General features: G+C 30.7%; 1 protein-coding gene across 7 annotated transcripts in view; it reads left to right on the forward strand.

The window, feature by feature from the left end:
- Nucleotides 1-24,098, forward strand: part of LOC124956342 (protein abrupt) — a 72,530-nt gene that overhangs the window by 14,990 nt on the left and 33,442 nt on the right. For 5 of the 7 annotated variants that reach the window (XM_047512043.1, XM_047512044.1, XM_047512040.1 and 2 more), the window contains exons 2-4: nt 6,446-7,038; nt 7,218-8,228; nt 18,636-18,689. In XM_047512043.1, coding sequence (XP_047367999.1) covers nt 8,022-8,228; nt 18,636-18,689 — 261 coding nt within the window. In that variant the 5' untranslated portion in view covers nt 6,446-7,038; nt 7,218-8,021. The remainder of the gene's footprint in view (nt 1-6,445; nt 7,039-7,217; nt 8,229-18,635; nt 18,690-24,098) is intronic. The other 2 variants (XM_047512045.1, XM_047512042.1) reach the window with 1 other exon arrangement.

A 24,098-nucleotide genomic window follows, 5' to 3' on the forward strand; every position in this document is an offset into this window, starting at 1 on the left:
ATATATATACATACATACATACATAAAAATTTTTTCGATCATATTTAAAGAAAAACAATCTATTGTAAAAAGTTATCGGTCATCGTCAGTTATGTTACGAGTGAATAAAATGCATAATGCTTTTCCATTGCAAATATATAAATAATTATTTGTTTATGTTTACGATCGTATTCTAATTAAACAAAGACAAAACAAAAAGCGAAATAAACAAGAAAGCTATCATAACAAGTCACGCAACAACATTGAAATCATATACAAAGCGCGAATAAAATCTGAATGATTTCTTTATCACTTGAACGTACAAATAATTATCGGATTTTGATAATTAACGATTAATTCGAATAACAAAATTCTCTCGTCTCTTCATTTTACACACGTTGACGTTATAGGAACGTTTCCGATCGTATTTGAAAAGAAACAAAAAAAAAAAAAACAATAAAAAAAAAAAGAAAGAAAGAAAGATTATCGCGGAAAGTTACGCATCAACACATCGGTGTTGCAATAGAATGGTGACGTGCAAATAAAATCTGCATCATTTCTCTATCATGAGAACGTATGAATAATAATAAATTTTCATAATTAACTAATTCGAATAACAAGAGAAAATTTTATTGTCACTTAGTCTAATATATAGGTATGTAGGTGTTATGTCAAAGGGGATAGAAAAGAAAAGAAATCTTTTCGATCGTATTTGAGAAGAAAAGAAAATGAAAAACGAAAAATAAAAATAAAAGAATGGAAGAAAAAAAAAAAAAAAAAAAAAAGAAAAATAAAAGAAAAAAACCGTCGTAAAAAGTCTCTCGCTAATCGGTGTAATTATAATACATGCGACGAGCGAATAAAGTGCAAGGGCGGCGAAGTATTGCGTTGCACGAAAAGCGACGTATGCACAAATCCATTCTTGAAATGTATGTTGAAAAGGCCGAGGTTTTCTCTATGAAGTAGAAAAAGAAAGAAAGAAAGAAAGAAAGAGAGAAAGAAAGAGAGAGAGAATCTGAGAGAGCGAAAGAGAGAGAATGTGAGAGATCGAGAGAGAGAGAGAGAGAGAGAGAGAGAGAGAGAGAGAGAGAGAGAGGGGAAAAAGATGGTGAGAAGAGAAGAAGGAGAAGGAAGATTGAGGAAGAAAAGGTGGATGAGGAGGAGGAGGAGGAAGAAGAGAATGAAAAGTATGAGGAGGATGATGATGAAAAGGAGAAAGAGAGGGGGGAAAGGGTGCAGAGGTGGAAGGAAGGGCGTGCACTTGCGCATGAGATATCGACTATTGAAAAGTACCAAGTCGAGTTTCTATCGTAGTAGTAACGCGATAGGCGTTGTTGATTCGCGATTATTAACGCGTTGCGCTGCACCGCAATGAGGTTTACGATTCCTCGTTGAATATAAAACGATCTTAGATTCGAGGAAGTCACGTTGTCGTCCTTGATACGATGCTTATATCTCGTCGCGTCGAACGAACCAAGCGTATCTATCTATATCCATATATATATATATATATATATATATATATATATATCTATTTATCTATTTATCTATCTATCTGCGTTGCTTCGAGATACTTACCATGCATAAATCTTCTTTCGATAACGTTGCACTTCGATAAACGTTACAGCTGCAGCTATTGGCTGTTGCCGCTACTTTTACCGCTTACCGCTGTTGTTGCTACTTCTTCTTTTTCTTTTTTTTTTTTTTTTTATTATTTTTACTTTTGTTCTCTATTTTTTCTCTTTCTCTTGTTTTTTCGACGCATCTACTTTTTATCCTTTTGTCTAAAATCTCTCGTAAGAAAGGAATGGTCTCGTGTGCATCATCCTCATCCTCATCATCATCATCATTATCATTGTCATCATCATCGGAGGATTATAGTACAGATAGATAATATGGAATAGAATGTCTATATAATATATCGTGTTTACAATGTTTTGTATTTTAATTCACTTACTTTTTTATTTTCTGGTTCTTTTTCTTCTTCTTTTTCTTCTTCTTTTTCATCTTCTTCTTCTTCTTTTTCTTCTTCTTCTTCTTCTTCTTCTCTTTTCTCAATCACATTATGGATAATAATTGTGAATATGTATTTACTTACAATACAACTTACGTATGTGACGATAGCACAGATAGATAATAAGATAATAGACGCATAAGTCCTATTAGCAATTTTGTATTATTTAAATTATTTTTTATCTGTCCGTTATCTTCTTTCTTTTTTTTTTTTTTTTTTTTTTTTTTTCTTTCTTTTTCTCACATACATACACGAATTTTCATATATTATTTCATATACAAACGAAAAGAACGATTTCTATGCGCACATCGGATAATTATCGTAGACACAGGTATAACAGATAGATCTTGTTTCGATATATTTTTTTGTTCTCTCTCTCTCTCTCTCTTCTTTTTTTTCTTTTTTTTTCGACTTTTTTATCTTCTTCTTCTTCTTCTTCTTCTTCTTCTCTTGCCTCTCTCCTTTTAATTCCTTTATCATTTAATCTACGTTCTAATCTCTTGTAAAAGGAATGGTCTCGTTATATCTGTCATTGTTAGATAATTTATTTCGATCGATAATCGATTTTTTTTAATAAATATTTTGCTCGAGTCTATGAAATGGGTACGTAAGACTCAAGTGGAAAAATTATCGCGAAGCAATTATCTATTATGATTCATGATCGTATCCATACTTGATCTTGTACATACACACATACATACATACATACATACATACATACATACATATATATATATATATATATATATATATATATTGTAATGAGAAATAATAATTTCTGTACATCTTTCTCGATGAAGCATACATGTATTACGAACTTCAATATATGTGTATGTATATATATATATATATATATATATATTTGTACGAAATCAAGGCCGACGATTGGTGTAATTTGCGATAATTAATCATCGAACTAATTTACATACAGACGTCGACGAAATATATATATATATATATATATATATGCATATAAAAATACAAATGAATATCTCTTTTCGATAGGACGCACTCAACCGTAAAACTTTATCTTTATAAGTATAAACGAATTAACCGAGAAAGAAAGAAAAAGAAAAAGAGAGAGAGAGAGAGAGAGAAAATAGGAAAAAAGAAATAATTTGAAAAATTCTCGATATTAAAAGTTTTCATTGATATTAAAAGGTGAACGACCTCCTCTCCTTTTCTCTCTCCTTTTCTCTCTTTCCGTGTCGAACGACGAGTGTGTTATATCGATCTGATCGATCTATCGATCGTTTCGTGTTCCATATGGAAAAACAAAAAAAAAAAAAAAAAAGAAAGAAGACAAAAAAAACAAAAGAATAAAAAAGAAAAAAAGGACAAAAGAATATCTTTATTCGAATCGAAATGAAATTTATATAAAAAGTAGATACACAGATGTAATTTCAATCGTTCAAAATGCGGAGAGATGCAAACAAGAAGAGAAAGAGTGAGAGTGCATGAGAGAGAGAGAGAGAGAGAGAGAGAGAGAGAAAGGGAGAGAGATAGATAGATAGAGAGAAAGAAAGAAAGAGAGAGAAAGAGTTATCGATCGCTTGAAATATATTCAGGGACGCGTGGTTCATTCATTCGATACAATGGAATGTCGGCTACGCACGCTGAACTAGCAAAGCGTTTTCCCTCTCTCTCTCTCTCTCTCTCTTTCTCTCTCTCTTTCTCTCTGTCTCTCTATCTCTTTCTCTCTATCTCTCTCTTTCTGTTTTAGCTCTTGCTTTTATGCGACCTTGCAACGTGGGCACGATTTTATTGCGAGCAAACGTCCGATCGAAAAATACGGAAGAGCTCGCGTACTCCGACGGTATTATCGTATCACCGATGTAATATCTCCCCTCTTGTTTTTCTTCAAAAGATCGATTTCACTTTCGTTTGCTACCCACTGGCCGATATATATATATATATATATATATATATATATATATTTTCCAATGAAAATAACTACAAACTGAATGAAATTCAATTCGACGCCCATGTATATACATATATATATAAATATTGTACAGATAAACAACGCAAGATATTGGAAAGTTAATTCACATTGTGACCGATGGTATTTAATATAATAATAATAATAATAATAATAATAATAATAATAATAATAATATTTAAATGACTAGATATTGCAATGATATAAAAGAGGGGAAATAAATAAAAGAGAAATTTATCTGTATTTTTTTCTTTTTTTCTTCTTTTTTTTTTTTTTTTTTTTTGTTTTGTAACAAGAAGGATGATGAAGATTAAAACAAAGAAAAGAAGAAAGAAAAAAAGAAAAAGATACAAAGAAAAAAGAGAAACGTCAGGAAAAAAATTCTTCCCACGCGAATTGCAATTTTCTAATTACGCACGTATTATATTTGTAATATATTATACGTATTATTGATAACTTCAACGTTATATCACGATACACGTAGGCGTAAAAGATACACACACATACATATATATATATATATGTATATACATTCTGATTCTCCAAGTATCATAGCAAACGCACGTTCTTCGCATTACGCGGCAATTGTTAGCCATCTCTTATCATGTACCCAGTAATTCATCCGACGTAATTCATTCGACGCATTCGCACTTGCATTTCCCGCTACGCATTTTCTTTCCGTAATTTTTTTTTCTTTTATTCCTCTTTTATTTTGCTTTTTTTATCGTTTGTAGTTTTTCTTTTTTTTTTTTCTTTTCTTTCCTTCCCCCCCACCCCCCCCCCTATCGCCGTCGCGAACATAATATTTGCATTGAGAAATAATGATTGTCCGTTGTTATTAATACTTTCGAAGTTGTCCTATTTTTTCGTACGGATTATAATTCGCGGAATATAATCATTCACAGTTTTTTAATATATCGTATGTCTAAGCAAACGATATAGGATATTGTTTTTCTTTTTTTTTTTTTTTTCCTTTTTTTCTTTTAATTAAATTATTCTACTGTATATAAAGGAAAGGAAGGAAAGAGAGAGAGAAAGAGAGAGAGAGAGAGAGAGAGAGAACTTTTAATGCTTATGAAGTCCGATGCGCCCGAGTATAATATTTTAATAAATGTTAAAAACTCTACAATATTATATTAAACTCATACATTTTTAAAACTTTATATGGAGTATAATATTTTAATAAAAAAAAGTATATATATATATATATATATATATATATATATATATATATATATTATAGTATTTCACATGTAAAATTGAATCTTGTCTCAAGAAAATGAGAGAGAAAAAAGGAAAAAAGGAGGGAAGAAAAAAAGGGAGAGAGAGAGAGAGAGAGAGAAAAAACAGGAAAATGTATATCTTGACAGTTTAAATGTAGTTCTTGCACAATCAGTAAATTATTCCTAATGGAAAATCGTGAACTCGATCGTATGTAGTTAAATGCGATGTACGAGCTATCGGACTACTGTAACATATGTAAAACGTACGCGATTTGTATGTACATATATACATACGTAGGTATGGTACATCCATGTGATATCAGGCCAGAGTAAAAGGGAATCGTTTGGAATTCATGCGTTGAATCGACAAGCTTTCCTGCACATCTCTGATATATTTAGCATTACGAATAAACCTATATGTCTATGTATATATGTATGTATGTATGTGTGTATACATGTATACATGTATATTACAAAAGTGAAGTAACGTATACGTAATTTTTTCAGACTTCGATCATTAAAAAAGTTCCTACAATTTTTCTTCGACAATATGTTTTGTTTCTATTTTCTTTTTTTTCTTTTTTTTTTTTCTTTTCATTTTAAGAATTCTTAAAACTTTCGCTAGTCTCTTTTCTTCGTCTTCTTTTCTTTTTTTTTTTGTTCCCCTAATACTCCCGTAATTTTGTGCGTCAAGAAAGCAAAAATAAATTGACAGCTCATAGAGAGAACGAGAGAGAAAGAGAGAGAGAGAGAGAGAGAGAGAGAGAGAGAGAGAGAGGGAGAGAGAGAAAGTTACAAAAAAAAAAGAAAATAAAAGTCAAAGAATCGTAAAAGTAAAACGGAATATATTCTGATCTAATCTACTTAATATTAATATACATATATATATATATATATATATATATAGTGTTTTGAATTAATCGATATACATATATTATAAAAATATTAAGAACGTAGGCTTATTATATAAAATGAATATTCTATATATTTATTATATAAGTAAATAAATAAATAAATATATATATATATATATTATATATATTTAAAGAGTTTGCTAAAAATTATTAGATGATTTTAAAAATCAATAATTCTTTCCGATAATTAGAGGCTAATGTTTGACTTGTAAAATTACACTATGCCTAGGGAATTTTTTGTGTAAAGTATTAAAAGGAATAATTGTAAAATCATTTAAGAATTTTTACGGTCAATTCTGCGTATACATATATGTGTTCAAAAAATTGTATCGTTCGTTTAATCTCTTATATGATTGATACTTTTTAATTACAGAAGAGGGAACTGTGGTAAAGGTGGCTGAGAAGGAACGAAAAGAAGGAGAAGACGAAGAAGAGGGAGAGGAAGAGGAAGAGGAAGAAGAAGAAGAAGAAGAAGAAGAAGAAGAAGAAAGAGGAGGTGGAGGAGGAGGGGGAGGAGGAGGAGAAGAAGAACAAATAGAAGAATTAAAATCATAAGCGAAAGCTCTCAAGGGGGGGCATGATAAGCAAGGACGTGATTTCGAGAAGAGAATCAGGTGTCGCTCTGATAAACGATTTTTCTGAACTCGATAGAATAATAGTGCGAGAGAGAAACAAGATTCGACGGATTAATCGACCTGTTTCACGAAAATTATTGATGACGGAATGACGGGACCTTCATTATCATTTAGAGAATACATCAGCAGTATGGCCAAAAAGATATACGAGCGAGCTAAAAAATAATTTTTAGCGTAGGTTCGATCGTGAATCGATCGAACGATCGAATTTTTATAAAATCGAGGAAAGGAAAGAGTACGAAATAAAAGGGGGAAAAAAAAAAAAGTAATACAATCTAAGAAGATAATACTTTTTTCCTCAAGAAGTTTTCTTTCAAAATATAAAGACGAGGTAAACGAAATTCATTAATATTTCATATGATTTTTCAATTATAGAAACTATATTTCATATAAATATATACATATATAAGCACACACACACACACACACACACACACACACACATATATATATATATATATATATATATATTTACACACGAGTAATAATAATAAACTAAAATGATTTCAGAAAAATACATACGGTGAACCGACGAAGGCGACAACTAAGACGCAACACGTCGGATGATCGTTAACAATGGAATCATTCTTACTGTGACACTAGGCTGGTTGGCCTAATCGCCGATGATAATTCCTCTTACTTTTATTAACGCCATAACCACCATCACCACAACGCCATCATTACCATCACCATTACCACCATCATTAAGTCCTGTGCCTCCTTTTACTCTACCAATTTAAAAAGAATCATCAAGTTCGTCGAGTAAAGAAAAAAGAAAGAGAGAGAGAGAGAGAGAGAGAGAGAGAAAGAGAGAAAGAAAGAAAGAACGAACGAACGAAAAAAGAATTTCGTAATAATCATTGCCGTCGTTGACCTCTCTTATACGTCGTTCACTAAGTACACACACACACATACATATATATAGTTTTCAAGGTCATCTTGATAAGTGCCGATAAGTGCCAAGAGAAAATTCTTTTTTTTTCTTCTGTTGGTGTATCTGCCGAAAGGTGAAAATAAAAAGGAAACGAATAAGGGTGAGGACGAGGGAGAAGAGGGGAGGAGGAAAGGGAAAACGAAAAAGAAAAAAAAATCAAACACAGGAAAGTGGGTGGTGACAAAGTGAGATAGAGGAAGAGGTACAGAGACTGGGAAAGAGAGAGAGACAGAGAGAGAGAGACAGAGACAGAGAAAGGGAGAGTAAAAGAGAAAGAGAGAGAGAGAGAGGGAGAGAGAGGGTGTCCTCGTTGGGGTGGCAGAGTGAGCACGATAGCACCTCTGGTGCCCTCGGCCGTGGGTCCCGAGGGGACGGACGCCATGGCGGCCTCTTCGTCCTCGTCGAGCGGCGAGCAGCAATACTCACTCAGGTGGAACGACTTCCACTCGAGCATCCTTAGCTCATTTCGTCATCTTAGGGACGAAGAGGATTTCGTCGATGTGACATTAGCCTGCGATAGTAGCAGTTTCACTGCTCACAAGGTCGTCCTCTCCGCCTGCAGCCCTTATTTCAGGCGACTTCTTAAGGTGAGTTTTAATATCAATTATTCATTCCTTTTTCTTTCTCTTTCTCTTTCTCTCTCTCTCTATCTCTCTTTTCTTTCTTTTTTCTTTCTTCTTTTTTTTTCCCTTTTGTTTCATTAAAATCTTACAACAAAACAGATTTTAAACGAAATAATGCCGCATACCTCGATAAACTCCATTGGAAGTTATTATTAATTATTATTATTTTTTTTTGTTTTTTTTTTCTGTTTTTCTTTTCTTTTTTCTTTTTTTTTTTTTTTTTTTTTTTTTTTTTTGTTGATGGCAATAAATATTAAATCACGAATGTAAGTCTTATCTCGATTAAGATTAGGGCTATTCAAGCTATATTTTTTTTTTCTTTCTTCTCTTCTTTCCTTGTTCCTTGAATTTATAATAGAATTTTTGTTATTATTTTTTCTTTTCCTTCTTTTTTTTTTTTTTTTTTTTTTTTTTTTTTTTTTACAAGGACGGATATTACTCTTATCTCGATTAAGATTAAAGTTATTAATTATTTGTTCCAATGGAGTTTATAAGCGAAATAATATATATATGAACATACATATGTCGTAATTTTCTTTTCTCTCTTTTTAAAATTTTTCCCTTCTTATTTTTTTCTTTTTTTCATCATTAGATGAATTAATCATTATTCTATTATACACGATTTAAGAGCGAATTTTAAACGACGATTATATTAGATCTTTTCTTCAAAGTTATTAATCATTTTTCCAAATTATAACGAAATTAAATATTTCTAATACAGTACGTGTAATTTAAATTACGAAAATGTCACGATTTCTCTTTGAAAGGGACAGTCTTTCATTTCTTTAATCCTAACAATTTTGAAGGAACATTAAAATATCATAATGATTTCTTCTTTTTTCTTTTTCTTTCTTTCCTTTTCTCTTCTTCTTTTTTTTTTTTCAATTACAATAACAAAACTATCCAAGTGTTTGTAATTTTCTAATATTTCTTTTTTTTTTTTTCATCGAGCGGAATTTAGATGACCAAAAGATAACGTATTTAATCATATTTCTAATAAATCATACTTGTAATAAACCTAACTTTCGAAAGAATTTTAAATATCACGGAAAGATTATTAATATTAAATCATAAAAATCATTATCCATATTGGTGTATATATATATATATATATATATATATATATACACATATATTCTTTTCATATCTAAAACGTTTTCATAGCCATTGAAAATTCCAATGATTTCTTTTGAAAGTATAAAGCTATGCGAGAGACGTAGGTCGAAAAACCTATATCGTTCCTAGCTCACATCAGTGCAAGCTGTTGCGCTCATTATGGTAGAAGGTAAATTCCAGAGAAGAAGCTCTACCACATTTTCTTGTTAGAGTATACTATGTCTCTCTCTATCTCTCTCTCTCTCTCTCTCTCTCTCTCTCTTCTTCATCTTCATTTTCTTCTTCTTCTTCTTCTTTCTCTTCATCTCCACTTCCGTTTTCTTTCTTTTTCTCATCTATTAGTCCCTGCTTATACTCTCGAACTCGAACTTCTCTTACTTCTTACGAGAGAGACAAAGATAGAGATAGAGATAGAGTCAGAAAGAAAGAAAGAAAGAAAGAAAGAAAGAGAGAGAGAGAGAGAGATGATACAGGTACGGTAATTACTTGTGCAATTAACTACACGTTTAATCACTAATTACATTTATAATTTTGTAATTAATACCAACGGACCAATTACTAATGGCAAAAGTAATTTGTTTCCGACTTAATTGCTAATTATATTTGTAAACAATTATTAATCAACGAAACGGTATAATTGAAAATGTATTGTATCATTAATTACACGCGAACTAATTACCGTCGATCTTCTTTTTCTTTTTCTTTTTCTTTTCAATTTTCTTTTTTCTTCTGAGCTATCACCACAACTTACGATCGAAGATTCTTGTGTAATCGAGCCAGTCATTAAATCGAATGCATTGACAATTAATGATTCTACGAATATTCAACGAAATTTTCGATTAATATTTATTATCACGTTTTCGTGTTCATTTCTTCTTAAAAAGAACGAAAAAAAATTACATACAAAAAAACCCACACGCATATATATATATATATATATATATATATATATATATATATATATGAAGATTAAGATAAAAAAAATATTAAAAATAAACCCGGTCTTTAGAATAAAATAAGAAAATAAGAAAATTTAAGAAAAAAGAAAAAAAGAAAAAAAAATATAGCATTAAGAGAAGAAACTGGAAGATTTTTCATCGAATACTTCGTACTTTTTCGATGGTTCTTTAGATGCAAATTATATGGGGCCCGAAGTAAAAAAAGAGTGGTGAAAGAAGAACAAAAAAAAAAGAGAGAGAGAGAGAGAGAAAAAGAAAAAGAAAAGAAAAAACGAATAAAAAGAAGAAGAAGAAAACGAAAAGAAAAATGAAATACGAGAAAAGAAAAGGGAAACGAGTGAGGGTAGTCGAAAAATATAGGGGAGGGGGGAGGGGGAGAGGAAGATACATAGATAGATAGATAAATAGATAGATAGAGGGTAGATAGAAGAAACTTTCGTTCTTTCTCTGGTTTCCTGTAATTTTGTCTTCGTGGTACGCCTCGAAATTTGCATCTATCCAGGCTGAAACATAAAGAGAAGAAGAAAGAAGGAAAGACAGAAAGAGAAAACGGTATATCGATTCCCCTTTTCTATCCCATCTACCTTTCACCCTCTCTCTTTCTCTCTCTCTTTTTCTTTCTCTCTCACACTTAAACAACCACGAGATAACAATCAGTTCAGCAGAATATCCGCTAATTTGATTCCACGACAGAGCATCAAATTACATTTTCATGAATTAATTCTCCAATCGACAGTTTTATCCTCCGCCATAGAAAACAACTATATATATATATATATATATATATATATATGTGTGTGTGTGTGTGTGTGTTATGTATGTATGTACTTGATTAAAAAAAGAAAAAAGGACAAAAAAAAGAAAATGATCGATAAGTAAATAAGCATTCGATCTTATTCCGTTCCATTGAACTTTTCCTTAAAAAAATCCCCCCTCTCGGCAAATCACTTTTGAGTTAAAAATCTTCTAAAAAGAAATACCAAGGAGAGAGGGGAGAGAGAGAGAGAGAGAGATTCAATGTGTACACTGGGGGATGCTTTCAAACTCGTTTTCGAAGATCGTTTCTCGATGTACCACGAAAACGGGAAGAGGGTAATTATAGGGGTGATGCTGCTGGCGGTAGAAAAAGAAAGGTTGAAAGACGAAGTGAGGAAGAGGAAGAGGAAGAGGAAGAGGAAAACGGGAAAGAACTTCCGGTTTGATTTACATAATAAACGTGACGACGAAGTCGTCTCTTTAACCGTCTCTTTCTTTCTTTCTTTTTTTTCCTCTTTCTTTTTTTCATTGTGTATTTCTCTCTCTCTCTCTCTCTCTCTCACTTTTTCTGTTTCACACACATATACACATACATATATACACGCTAAATTATCGATCACTTCGACGCCTTCGCTTGTCTCATTTTCGTCATCGTCTTCGTCGTCGTCGTCGTCGTCCTCGTCTTCTTCTTCTTCTTCTTCTTCTTCTTTTTATTGTTAGAGAGGGGGAAAGAAAGAGAGAGAGAGAGAGAACCTGTTTCTTCGAGTACCACTCTCAATCGATATTCCCTTTCTCTCTTATAACCATCGTCACCTCCGGCAACCGTGTCCAAAGTATAAATTGCCTTTGACGATAATGCAGTTTGATCCACGGAATGCATCTATCCAGTGCAACGTGCACTTTATGAAAGTACCTAGTCGTGATCAGACGTTATTTATGAGTATCGTAGATTATATATATATATATATATATATATATATATATATATATATATATATATATACATATATATGTATATACATATATGCATACATATATACATGCACACGCGTCTTTTGTTATTACAAGATCCTGTTATTGTTATTATTATTATTATTGTTATGATTAATGTTGTTGTTGTTTTTGGTATATTTATATGCCGATATATAGTGAATATTTTTAAACGATCGAAGATATTACACGGATAAAGATTAAATCGTTAAAATGATCGAAGCTTCATTTTTCTTTCTTCTTTCATATTTTTTTCTCTCTCTCTCTCTCTCCTTTTAATTCTTCCGGATGATATCAATTTTATTACGTTTTCTTCTCTAAAAATGCTTCTCTTATTTTATATTGTATTTACTTACGAAATAGCGTTGATACGAAAAAAAAAAAATATATATATATATATATATATATATATATATATATAATGTTTACGCAATCATTCAATAAATATGGAGATTAGTTTTGGAACTATCGTACAAATCATACTTTTTACCAACGTTTAAGCGTCCCGATCAAATGTTAATGTTAAATTAACGCTATGATACATACCAAGATACTTATATTCTACACACCGCCTAAAATACTTTCGATTCTCCTCGATTATCTACGGTGACGCATGAACGATAAATTATTCTCTGTTACACTCGATTTTAAAACACAGACGAGTTTATTTCCAAGAGTACAAGCGCGCGTGTCGCCAATATAATTTTGGAATTTCCAAAGAAATACAGATAGACAGATAGACAGACACATACACAAACACACACACACAGAGAAAGAGAAAGAGAGAGAGAGAGAGAGAGAGAGAGAGAGAGAGAGAGAAAGAGAGAAAGAGAATACTTTTTATTTACGAAGATAGAAGAGAAAAATCAGATGACATTTATACTTTGACTTCGTATAAGAAGTAGTATAATAAATAAGTATTTTTCATTTCAACATTTATCGTTCGTGGAATAAATCGAATCTATAGGTATAATGATTCAACTACGATAACATAAATATATATATATATATATATATACATTTATATGAATATACTCAAGTACGTATATATACGTACATGTTTGAGAAATAATATTTATTAGACGATTAATTTCTATGAAAGATGTCATTATCGCAACGAAATTTTAAATATACGTAAGTACATACACATATATGTACGTCATGACTTATCCAACATCATTGATTAATTATTCGAAATAAACTTATTTCTTCCTTTAAAATATACTTATCATAAATCGTTATATACAAGTAAATAATATACCTTATATATAATATACACATATATATATATATATATATATGCACCTTAAAATATATTAAACTAATACATAAATAATATATATATATATATATAAATTCAATGTGTGTTTACATACGTAATCAGAAATTAATGAATCGTCGAGATTTTGCAAATAATATTGATAAAATCATTATTTACTAATAAATCTATAAAGCAAGGTCCATAGTATAGTAGTAATAGTAGTAAAACACTAGTAATAGTAATAATAGTAGGTGAAAGAGGAAAAGGAGGAGGAGGAGAAGAGGAGAAGAGGAGTATTTGTATATCGTTAAAAGAAAAATATGATTGTGGGGTTAAGGGAGGAGAATCCAGCCGACTTTCTAATAGACGTATAACGCTAATTGATTTTAAATGTCAGCCAGAATACTTGAGGCAAACTTAATAACACTTACATACTTACATTAATATATATATATATATGTATACGTATGTACGTACATACGATATGCGACAACAACAACGTTGTCGTCGTTTGTGTGCATTTGCGTCATGGTTTGGTACCATTAAGTTTTTTCTAACATGTTTTTCTACACTGGCACAGTCGAGATTCGTAACAACTCACTTTTTATCTTCTTTTCTTCTGTGTTGTAACAATTATCTCATTTATGCATATACATACATACATACATACATAGATGCATATATATATATATATATATATATATATATATATGTACGTGGATGTGCAATTCGTATGTGCAATTAATAATAAGACGTATAAAGACATTTATAAAGAAGTTAATATAGGAAGAGAAAAGGAATAGATAGATAGATAGATAAATAGATAGAAGAGAAAAAGGACAACAGCAATGACGTTTATTTAGAAATTTAGAAATTCTCTCCTATATCGATTAAAGCAGACAATAATTTTTTTAGATCAATAATGTTGTAAATTTTTTCTATATACATATATACACACACACACACACATATATATATATATATATATATATACATCTAAAAATCAACATATCTATTTTAAGACACATAATGGGCGTTATAAACTATTTTCTCTCTCTCTCTCTCTCTCTCTCTCTCTCTCTCTCTCTTTCTTCGTCGCATTTTGTCCTTTTTCCATCTTTTCCTGCAATCACTTTACGTAACTATCAAAGTCGAATTACCATCCACCATATAAAAATGTAAATAGACAAAATACCTCTACTACTCTTGACAATATTTTCACACGCGATATCACGTGAGTGATGTAACGATAAGACCAGTTAACAAACAGCTGACAAGAGTAACCGGTAAGCGTGCATGATATATACATATATATATATGTATATATATATATATATATATATGTATATGTATTTATTTGCATCCAAAGAAATGATCTATGATCGCGAAAGTTTCAAAGACGAGATGAGGGTGGACGTATAAATGAATCATATATTAAATTCGATTCTCCATAGATCAATCGTGAGATCCTTTAATATCGATATCGAATAATAACTTTCTTAGTAATATTCAAGCGTGTTATTAGAAAGTAATAGAAAGCGAATCTAATCGTTCGTCACAATGCGTAAAATACTCTTTCAACTTTTATTACGAGTTAGTAATAAAAAAAGAGACGATCATTTTTGTTCGAATCATTAATAAATATTTAAATATCGTCTGATACGATAATTAAAGAGATTTAAATGTAAGAAAATTATTTTCAAAACTTTTCTTCTTTACTTCTTTTCTTTTCTTTTCTTTTCTTTTCTTTTCTTTTCTTTTTCACCCCGTTTTTTTTTTCCTTTTTTTTTTTTTTTTTACTTATTTGTCATTTATAGGCCTTTAGACAGTTACAAACTAGTTACAAAGTATATCTACTTAGCTCGACTTGTTTTATCTTTCTATTATACTATATATATATATATATATATATATATATATATATATATATATATATATATATGTGTTTATATTTCGATGGAGAAAATGAATGTATATAAAGACGTAATTCTTTTACGGATGACAGAAAACAGTAACAAAGCTGTCGAAATATTAATGGATTATTAATGCAGTTATCTATGACCAAGACAGCCTCTGAAAGGTTTCGTTGAGCTTTGTCGAAGCGTATTGCTGCATTTGTATATGATATCTATATACATACATACATACATACATACATACATATATATATATATATATGTATGTATGTATGTATGTATGTCGAATAAGTACGACGAAATTTGTTTTAGAATTGCATTTAAATTACGATCTAGGGCTTTCGATCGAAATTCTCTCGTACCTTCCATTATATTCATTGATACTAGAAAAAAGATTAGAAATGCAAGAAAAAGAAAGGGAGAGATAGAAAGAAAAAGAATTTTATCGGTCGCGTAAATCGTCTCGATTTCTTTCTCACGCGGTGCATAATGCTAAATAGACTGAACGTGACTCTCGTAGATCGTTTAGATAACTCTCTCCTCTCTCTCTCTCTCTCTCTCTCTCTATCTGTCCTTCTTTCTTTCTCTATCTTTCGTTCTACGATCGATCGTCTAGTAGATCTCGCTTTGAAGATCGTGCCTACAAAGTCGAAGAGGGAAAGTCGCAGAGTCCGTTTATCTATTTTATAGAATCTTACTTCTTCTCGTTGGTATACATTAATCGTGATTTATGTTCAACTATTAAAGAAAAGTAAGAGAATTAATGATTCACCATGATTTACTCCAATAATTTCTAATGTCTTTTGAATTCGTTGGAAAATAAATATCGTCTATGAGTAAATTGTCCTTTAAAAGAAAAAGTATCTATATCTTAAAAGAAAAAAAAAAAAAATAAATAAATAAATAAATAAAATAAAATAAAATAAAATAAGAATGAAAATGAAAATGGCATTAATCGAAGAAAATAATAACAATTGATTCACCTAAATTCGTTGGAAACAAAGTTCCTCCACTTCGAGTGAATTAAAACAAAACAAAACAAAACAAAACAAAACAAAACAAAACAAAACGAAACGAAACAAAAAAATGAAGAACATTTGAAGAGAAAAAAAGAAGAGGGAGTGGAAAATAAATAAATAAATAAATAAATAAATAAATAAATAAATCAATCAATCAATCAATCAATCAATAAAAAATAGAATAAGAAAAGATGGCCAACGAAGGAGAAGGAAAAGAGCGAAAAAAAAAAAAGGAAAAGAAAAAAAGAGAGAAAAAAACAAAAAAGCGAAGGACGGGCGAACGATCGAGCGATCGAGCTGACGAGTTGGAGAGGAGGGAGGGAAATATGGGCGTATGATCGATCGTAAGAAAATATAATTTGAATTGAAAAGTGCAAGAGGCCAGAGGAGAAAATTGAAGGCTTGCACAATCCAATGGTTCGAAGCGGAGTTGCGGCAAAAGGTGCTCCACATTCTATATTTAAAGTCTCGCGTTTAGGGCAGCCGAAAGACGCCACATGTGTGCCTTTTCGTTCCTTCCTTCGTACATACACGTCCGATGTGTCGTACCAAAGCATACGACGTCTTTATGCGTACACGCACTTTATTTCGACTACTCTCACCAGAGATTTAAATTTACCTCTACGTTAAGATATCTCTGTCTCTTTCTTTCTCTCTGTCTTTTTCTCTCTCTCTCTCTCTCTCTCTCTTTCTCTCTCGCTTGCTCGTTCGTACACCGTGTGTGTCTCTTTTTCACACAAGCAAATACATTCCATCGAATAAACACGATCTTCTTTCTCTGTCCTTCTTACGTCTCTTCCGGCAGTGACACCCTCGAAGAGAAACTTTCTATTTTCTACTACGAAGAATTTCTAAGAAAATCGGTATGGTATACCTACAATATATCTATATATATATATATATATATATATACATATTTTATCAAAATCGTTTAGATAACATATGCACTTTGTGAGATTTTCCATTTGGAATAATTTGTATTTAATATATAGTTATTTGATAACCTTTTTTTTTTTTAAAATGATTAAGACGAATTTCTTTTCTTCTTTTTTTTTTTTTTTTTTTTTTTTTTTTTTTTTTTTTGACATTGCCCGTTAATATTTGAAGATAATTCTCCCTTCTGTTACTACCCCTCCTACCCATCCATCTCTCTCTCTCTCTCTCTCTCTCTCTAATTTTTTCTTTTTTCTTATTATTCTTAGAACCTTATATCTCTACGTAATCGATCGAATGGTATCTATTATCGATCGACTTACTTGTTTATCCTTCCGGTTCTCTCGTTAATACGACACACTAACTGTTGCTTTAAGATTTATTATCGTCACGTCACGCCCACATAAATGAGAACAACAAAAAAAAAGAAAAGAAATAAAAATAAAAGTATATAAGAATAACAATAATAATTAATGACAATTATCATTTAATGTTAATAATCATTTTCATTTACTTACATACATATGTATATATTCGAATGATTTACATGTGTATTCGAGATCGATTTTCTAATATTTTTTTAATATACGACGCGTAGATACGTACTTACAGAGATATGGTTGTAACACACACACACACACACACACACACATGTGTATATTTATATATATATATATATATCTATATATATATGTGTGTATGTAGATATATATGAAGTAAGAAAGACCTCTTTAGGCTCGATGAGTAACACGCTAGTCGATGACGTAGTTCGAAAAGTACATACATACAACGCTCTTATGCTTCGAGCCGAACGTAATTACACGCTTTATCGTTCACAGTCGTTCTTCGAATCACTTTTATTGCCTTGGTAAAATAGTACCTCTATGAGTATCATAAAAATGTTAACCCCCTTAAAAGTGTTTACAAAGATAATTAACAATTAATTGTTATTACAATTATTTAAAAAAAAAAATAACAATTCTTCTTTTCAACGATCTCTCTCGTGTCCTATTCTACTTTAGTTTATTTCATTTATCTCTATATTCATCCATCCGTCTATTCGTATTATTCGTAAAAAACTATATATATATATATATAAACTAATGATTGCAAATTAATAAATAACGAGAGACGAACATTATTTTATGATATACACTTACCAATAAAAATTTTCAATTAGAAAATCATATCTCTTATTAGATTCCGTACGTTCGTGATCTTCTTTGAATTGTTCATTTTCTCGCTGTAAGCGTTAGGAAAAGAAAAAAAAAAAAAAAAAAAAAAAAAAAAAAGAAAAGAAGAAAAAAAAAGAAATACGTAAAACCCTATCATTGGATTTGTTGATTATTCGAAACTGATGAAAATATACCTCTTTAAATTTTGAAATAAAATTTTCTACTCTCGAAACTGTGGCCAAGAAGAAGAAGAAGAAGAAGAAGAAGAAGAAGAAGAACGCATTCTTTGAATGCAGTCAAGTAAGCGTTTATTCTATCCCTCTCTCTCTCTCTCTCTCTCCCTCCCTCTCCCTCTCTCTCTCTCTGTCTGTATATCTTTGTCTCACACTCAGAGACCGGACGAAATAAGAAACGCAAATGCGCGATGCATTAAGAGGACTGCCGCCGTCTTAACTCCTCCTTCTTCTTCTTCTTCTCCTCCACCACCTTCTCCTCCTCCTCATCCTCTTCTTCCTTTTCCTCCTCCTTCTCCTCTTTCTCCTCCTCCTCCTCCTCCTCCTCCTCGTCGTCTCCTTCTTCTCGTCTTTTCCCTCTTTGTCGACGTTCTGATTCTCCGACGTCGTTTTCGTTAATGCTCGCGTACGTGCCGCGTAAGTGCTTTTGTACCGGACGACTGTAAATGAAAACAACCGAGTGATCTTCTGACGCCTTTGATAGGTCACATTACTCGAATCTTTTCTTATCGTGTTTTTACTCTTTACGTTTACTATGTACACACAGCACCAACACAGACACACACACACCAAACTCATATATATATATATATTTATACACACGCGCATACGTGTCCGTACGTATATTTAGAAACGTTACTTAGTTACATACATATCCTATTTACTTTATTATTCGATTTGAAAGGTTAAGAAATAATACGCATATTTCTATTTTCATTTGTTCCGATTTTGATTTTCTTCTTTGTTTTACTTTTTTCTTTTTTCTTTTCTTTTCTTTTTTTTTTTTTTTTTTTCTCTTTATAAGATCGTACACGATATTTGATTTTTTTTGATCGATTCGAGGACAAATCCTTAATGTTTTCATTCTATGTCGTTTGTTATAATGAAAGAGAGAAAAGATAATGATGAGGATTGAAAATTTCTTCGTTTTATTTTAGTTAAGAATAAATTTCTTCAATTCTTCATTTCTATCTTATTCTTTTTTCTTCTTTCTTTTTCGTAATTTAAATCGAGTTGGAATTAATTTTTCATTTCTAATTTCGATTGAAAAAGATTATGAGAATTCATTTCATTAAAAAAGTAATAAATTTGCTTGACTCCCCTTTTTCTTTTTTTTTTTTTTTCTTCCTTCCCTTTTTAATAGTTTAAATCGAGGTTGGAGTTAATTCTTTATTTCTAATTTCGTTTGAGAAAATCTAACGTTTATATTTTATACATTTATTATGCCCAAAGTGGGCGAGAAGGGGATGGTGGAAGAGGGGGAAGGGAACAAAATTATGAGAATTTATTTAATTTAAAAAGTAAGGAATAAATTTGTTCGTTTCCATTTTCTTCTTCTTCTTCTTTTTTTTTCTTCTTTTCTCTTCTTTCTTTCTTTTTTTTTTTTTTCTTTTCGTAATTTAAGTCGAGTTATTTTGTTGAATAACTCTAATCTCTAATATCGAGCGTGTAAAGATATCCGAATGAAATTAGATGCTCCTCAAATTGAAACGAGCGCATCGTCTAACATTCATCGATCCTAATGTCTTTAGGATCAAACGGGACGATGTATCGTCGTTGTCCTAATTTTACTTTTCGAACGCAATCGACTACGTCGTAAAAAAAAAAAAAAAAAAAAGAAAAAGAAAAAGAAAAAAGAAAAATATTAAACTAACCGTTGTACGATCAAACGAAGACATTCTAAATGATATTTCAAAATCAATTCGTTCGATAGAACTTATTTTCAATGACAAAAAGGACGAAATATTATATATAATAATATTATTATTTATATATATATATATATATGTGTGTGTGTATATTCTTCCACGTTTGTAATCAAACGGAACGTGTGAAAAAAGAAGGAAAAAAAGAGAAAGAAAGGGAAAAAAAAATATTAGAAAAAAGGATGAGATTAAATCAGACATGATATTAATCATAATGAAAGTAACTTCCTTCGGTACAAAGCATTCTTTTAAGTATAGATAAGTATGTATATATTACATACACACACACACACACACACACACATATATATATACGTATGTATAAATGTAGGACATACATAATTGGCGTTCACCGTTAACCGATTTTAATTACCAGATACGTTTGTAACTGGTATTCGATCAAAAGTTTTTTAATCGACGATCTAACTCATGGTCCGTGTCATAATGTTTATTAGTTCTATAATAATAAATAATAATAATTATCCGATACTTTGATCGGTGTTCTTTGTCGTTATTAAAAAAAAAAAAAAGAAAGGATAAGAAAAGAGAGAGAGAGAGAGAGAGAGAGAGAGAGAGAGAGAGAGAGAGAGAGAGAGAAAGAAACGCTATAGGAGTCACTCGCCGTTATTCGAAGCATTGACGAAGACTCGCAAGACCGGATCGTATTTACTTGTGCAAGCACATTTAAATGAATCCTGAGTAATAGGTAATAGCTAAAACTTCGAGGTCAAGTGAGATCGATCGATCGAACGCGACACGTGGACGTTGAAAACACAATTTTTCTTTCTTTATGATATACCTATTGCGCATTTAAACAAAAAAAAAAAAAAAAAGATAAAAAATAGATAAAAAAAAGATTAAAGAAAAAAATAAAATAAAAAAGGAAGAGAGAGAGAGAGAGAGAGAGAGAGAGAGAAAGGAATGTAAGCGTCAGTTTTGCAAATTCATATTTTTTTTACAAGCAAACACAATTACATCGAATTACTTACGTTGAAAGAAAAAAAAAACAAATGTAACATTTCCTTCTATCGTTTTCCTAATAATGATTAAATAATTAAATAATTCTATTGCGAATGATGATTTTTCTTTTTCCAAAAAAAAAAAAAAAAAAAAAAGAAAAAAAAAAGAAAAAAAGAAAAAGGAAAAAGAAGAAGAAGAAAAAAGAAAAGGAATGAAATGAAATTAATTCATTTCATTTGAAGAGGAATTAAAAAGAGTTTTCTTAATAAAACTCGTGTCCCATATATTATTGACAAATTAAATTTCTTTTTGAATTAAATCCTACGATTTAATCTTTTCAAGGTAATAATCTTTTTAAATTCATTATATATACATATACATATATATATATATATATATATATATATATATATATATATATATATATTAATATGGAATTTCGATTGTATAGAAAGAAAAGAGAAAAAGAATCTCTCTCATTTACGTTTCGTAAAAAACATTAAATTAACAATAAGCAAGAGAAAGAAAAAATAGAAAGAGAAAAAAATTATCTATATAAAAATTTCTAAGAGAGAGAGAGAGAGAGAGAGAGAAATAAAGAGATATATATCCATCTAATAAATTCTCCGGCTAAACATAGTTTCAATGTTAAAAATCTGTGTGCTTCAGTGTTAAAAATTCAAGACTCTGTAAGAGATCCTAAGCACATCTGTCGACTATAATATCCATTGACTCTTTTTAAAGTATCCACGCGTGCGTACGATGTGTCGTGACACACACACACACACACACACACACACATACACACACACACACACGTGTACACACAAAGATAGAGAAAGACGTATATATACGAGAACACATACACATATATACATAGGAAAAACACGCGTGTTCTCTCTCTCTCAAGTCTTAAAATAAGATCGGCCACCGCACCGTAATAAATTCTATTTGCCTCCTTCTTCCTCTTATCGTGCGTGCAAGCGTACATTCGTGTGTCTCTTTCATAGTCGTGATCGAGAAAGAGAGAAAGAAAAAGAGACAGAGGAAAAGAGAGAGAGAGAGAGAAGGAGAGAGAGAAAGAGATGTCTCGAAAAAGGAGAGGAAGAAGGAAAAGAATATAAGACATCGTGAGTCAGAGGGATTGAAAAGAAGGAGCCAACCCTATCTCTTTCGAGTGTTCATCTCAAGCTGTTACTATATATGTTACGATGTAATTCAAGAATTTAACTAACCGTCGTTTTCTTGGCGAGACCTTCGAAGATTTTTAAAAGGCGAGGAAAAAGGAAAAAGAAAAAAAAAAAAAAGAAGAAAAAAGATATAAAGATTGTCAGTTAGATCTCAGTAAATAGATTTCAAGATAGAGATGGATAGAAAAGGCGAGAGAGAGAGAGTGAGAGAGAGAGAGAGAGAATGAGAGATGATAATCCTACCACCCCTCCCGCCACCGCCTTCCCCGAAAAAATATGTAAATTTTTTTCATAGATACTTTTTATATATATATATATATATATATATATATATATATATATATATCTCATAAGTTATTACATTCTCGTTTAAAGTGTTCGAATAAATACTGTGAATATACGATGCGTCATTAACGCCCTTGAATTCACGCTTAATTATTATTGCGCATCAGTTGCGTCCACGTATTTAACGTCATCGATGCTAATTACTCGATAGAATGAGATAGGGTGAGAGAAAGAGAAAAAGAGAGTAAGTATGTATATGTGTGAGAGAAAGAGAATGTATGTGTGTGTGATAAGTAATATTAATTCTCCGAAAATTTTTGGCTTTAACTTCTTCTATCACAATCATATGATGTTTGTTAATATATACATATATATACATACTTAAAAAGCAATTAATTATATCCTAGCTATTAAGAACAATTTGATTTTGAAATTAATAATTCTGTCTCTTTCTTTCTCCTCTCTCTTTCTCTCTGACGAATTTTTCTTTTTCTTTTTTTTTTTTTTTCTATTTTATTTATGTTTTATTTAGTACGCCGTGACTCACGTGAATTTGATCATTGTACTTTTATGTTCTTTCCATTCATTTTCTTTCTGTTTCATATATATATATATATATTTCACCATGAACATTGTCATTCTTGATTTTCGAAACGCATTATTTCGAATCATTTTATGCGTGCCACGTTCCTTTCAAGAAGATCGAATCGTGTTTGTACAATTTTTTTTCTCTTCTTTTTTTTTCTCTCCTTCCTTTTCTTCCTCTCGATGAGTGCTCGAGGAATATCTTTCTCGCACTTTTTTTTGTCTTTAATTCATTTTTCTTTTTTTTCCTCTCTTTATTTTTCTTTTTTTTTTTTTTTTTTTTTTCTTTGTAAACCACACACCACGCGAATAATTACTCTGCGTTTTCCAAGAATGACTATTCGTGTTAAAATCTCTTTAGGTACTTAAAACTTACGAATAGTACAACACTTATGTATACTAATTCATGAATGATGTTAGTGAAGTATGATTCATTTTTTTACGATTAATATATAGAAAAAGGGTCTCCTTCTTAGAACTTGGGTTGTACGAGAATGGCTTATTATGAAAAAAAAAAAAAAAAAAGAAAAAAAAAACTAAAAACAAAAATTTCATCCACATGCTGAAACCAAATGGAAGTTCAACTAACTCGTGTCCTTGGTATATATCTTTTTGATTAGGACAAAATAGTAATTTTCTAATCGTCAAAACTATTTTCTAACGATTTAAAAGAAATGCGGTAAATCAATTAGATCTTAAATTATTAAATCGTAAATCGATCTTCAAAAATCATCGTCGATATTTAAAACG

Source organism: Vespa velutina, chromosome 21 (genome assembly GCF_912470025.1).
Source record: "Vespa velutina chromosome 21, iVesVel2.1, whole genome shotgun sequence".
NCBI classification, from domain to species: Eukaryota; Metazoa; Arthropoda; class Insecta; order Hymenoptera; family Vespidae; genus Vespa; species Vespa velutina.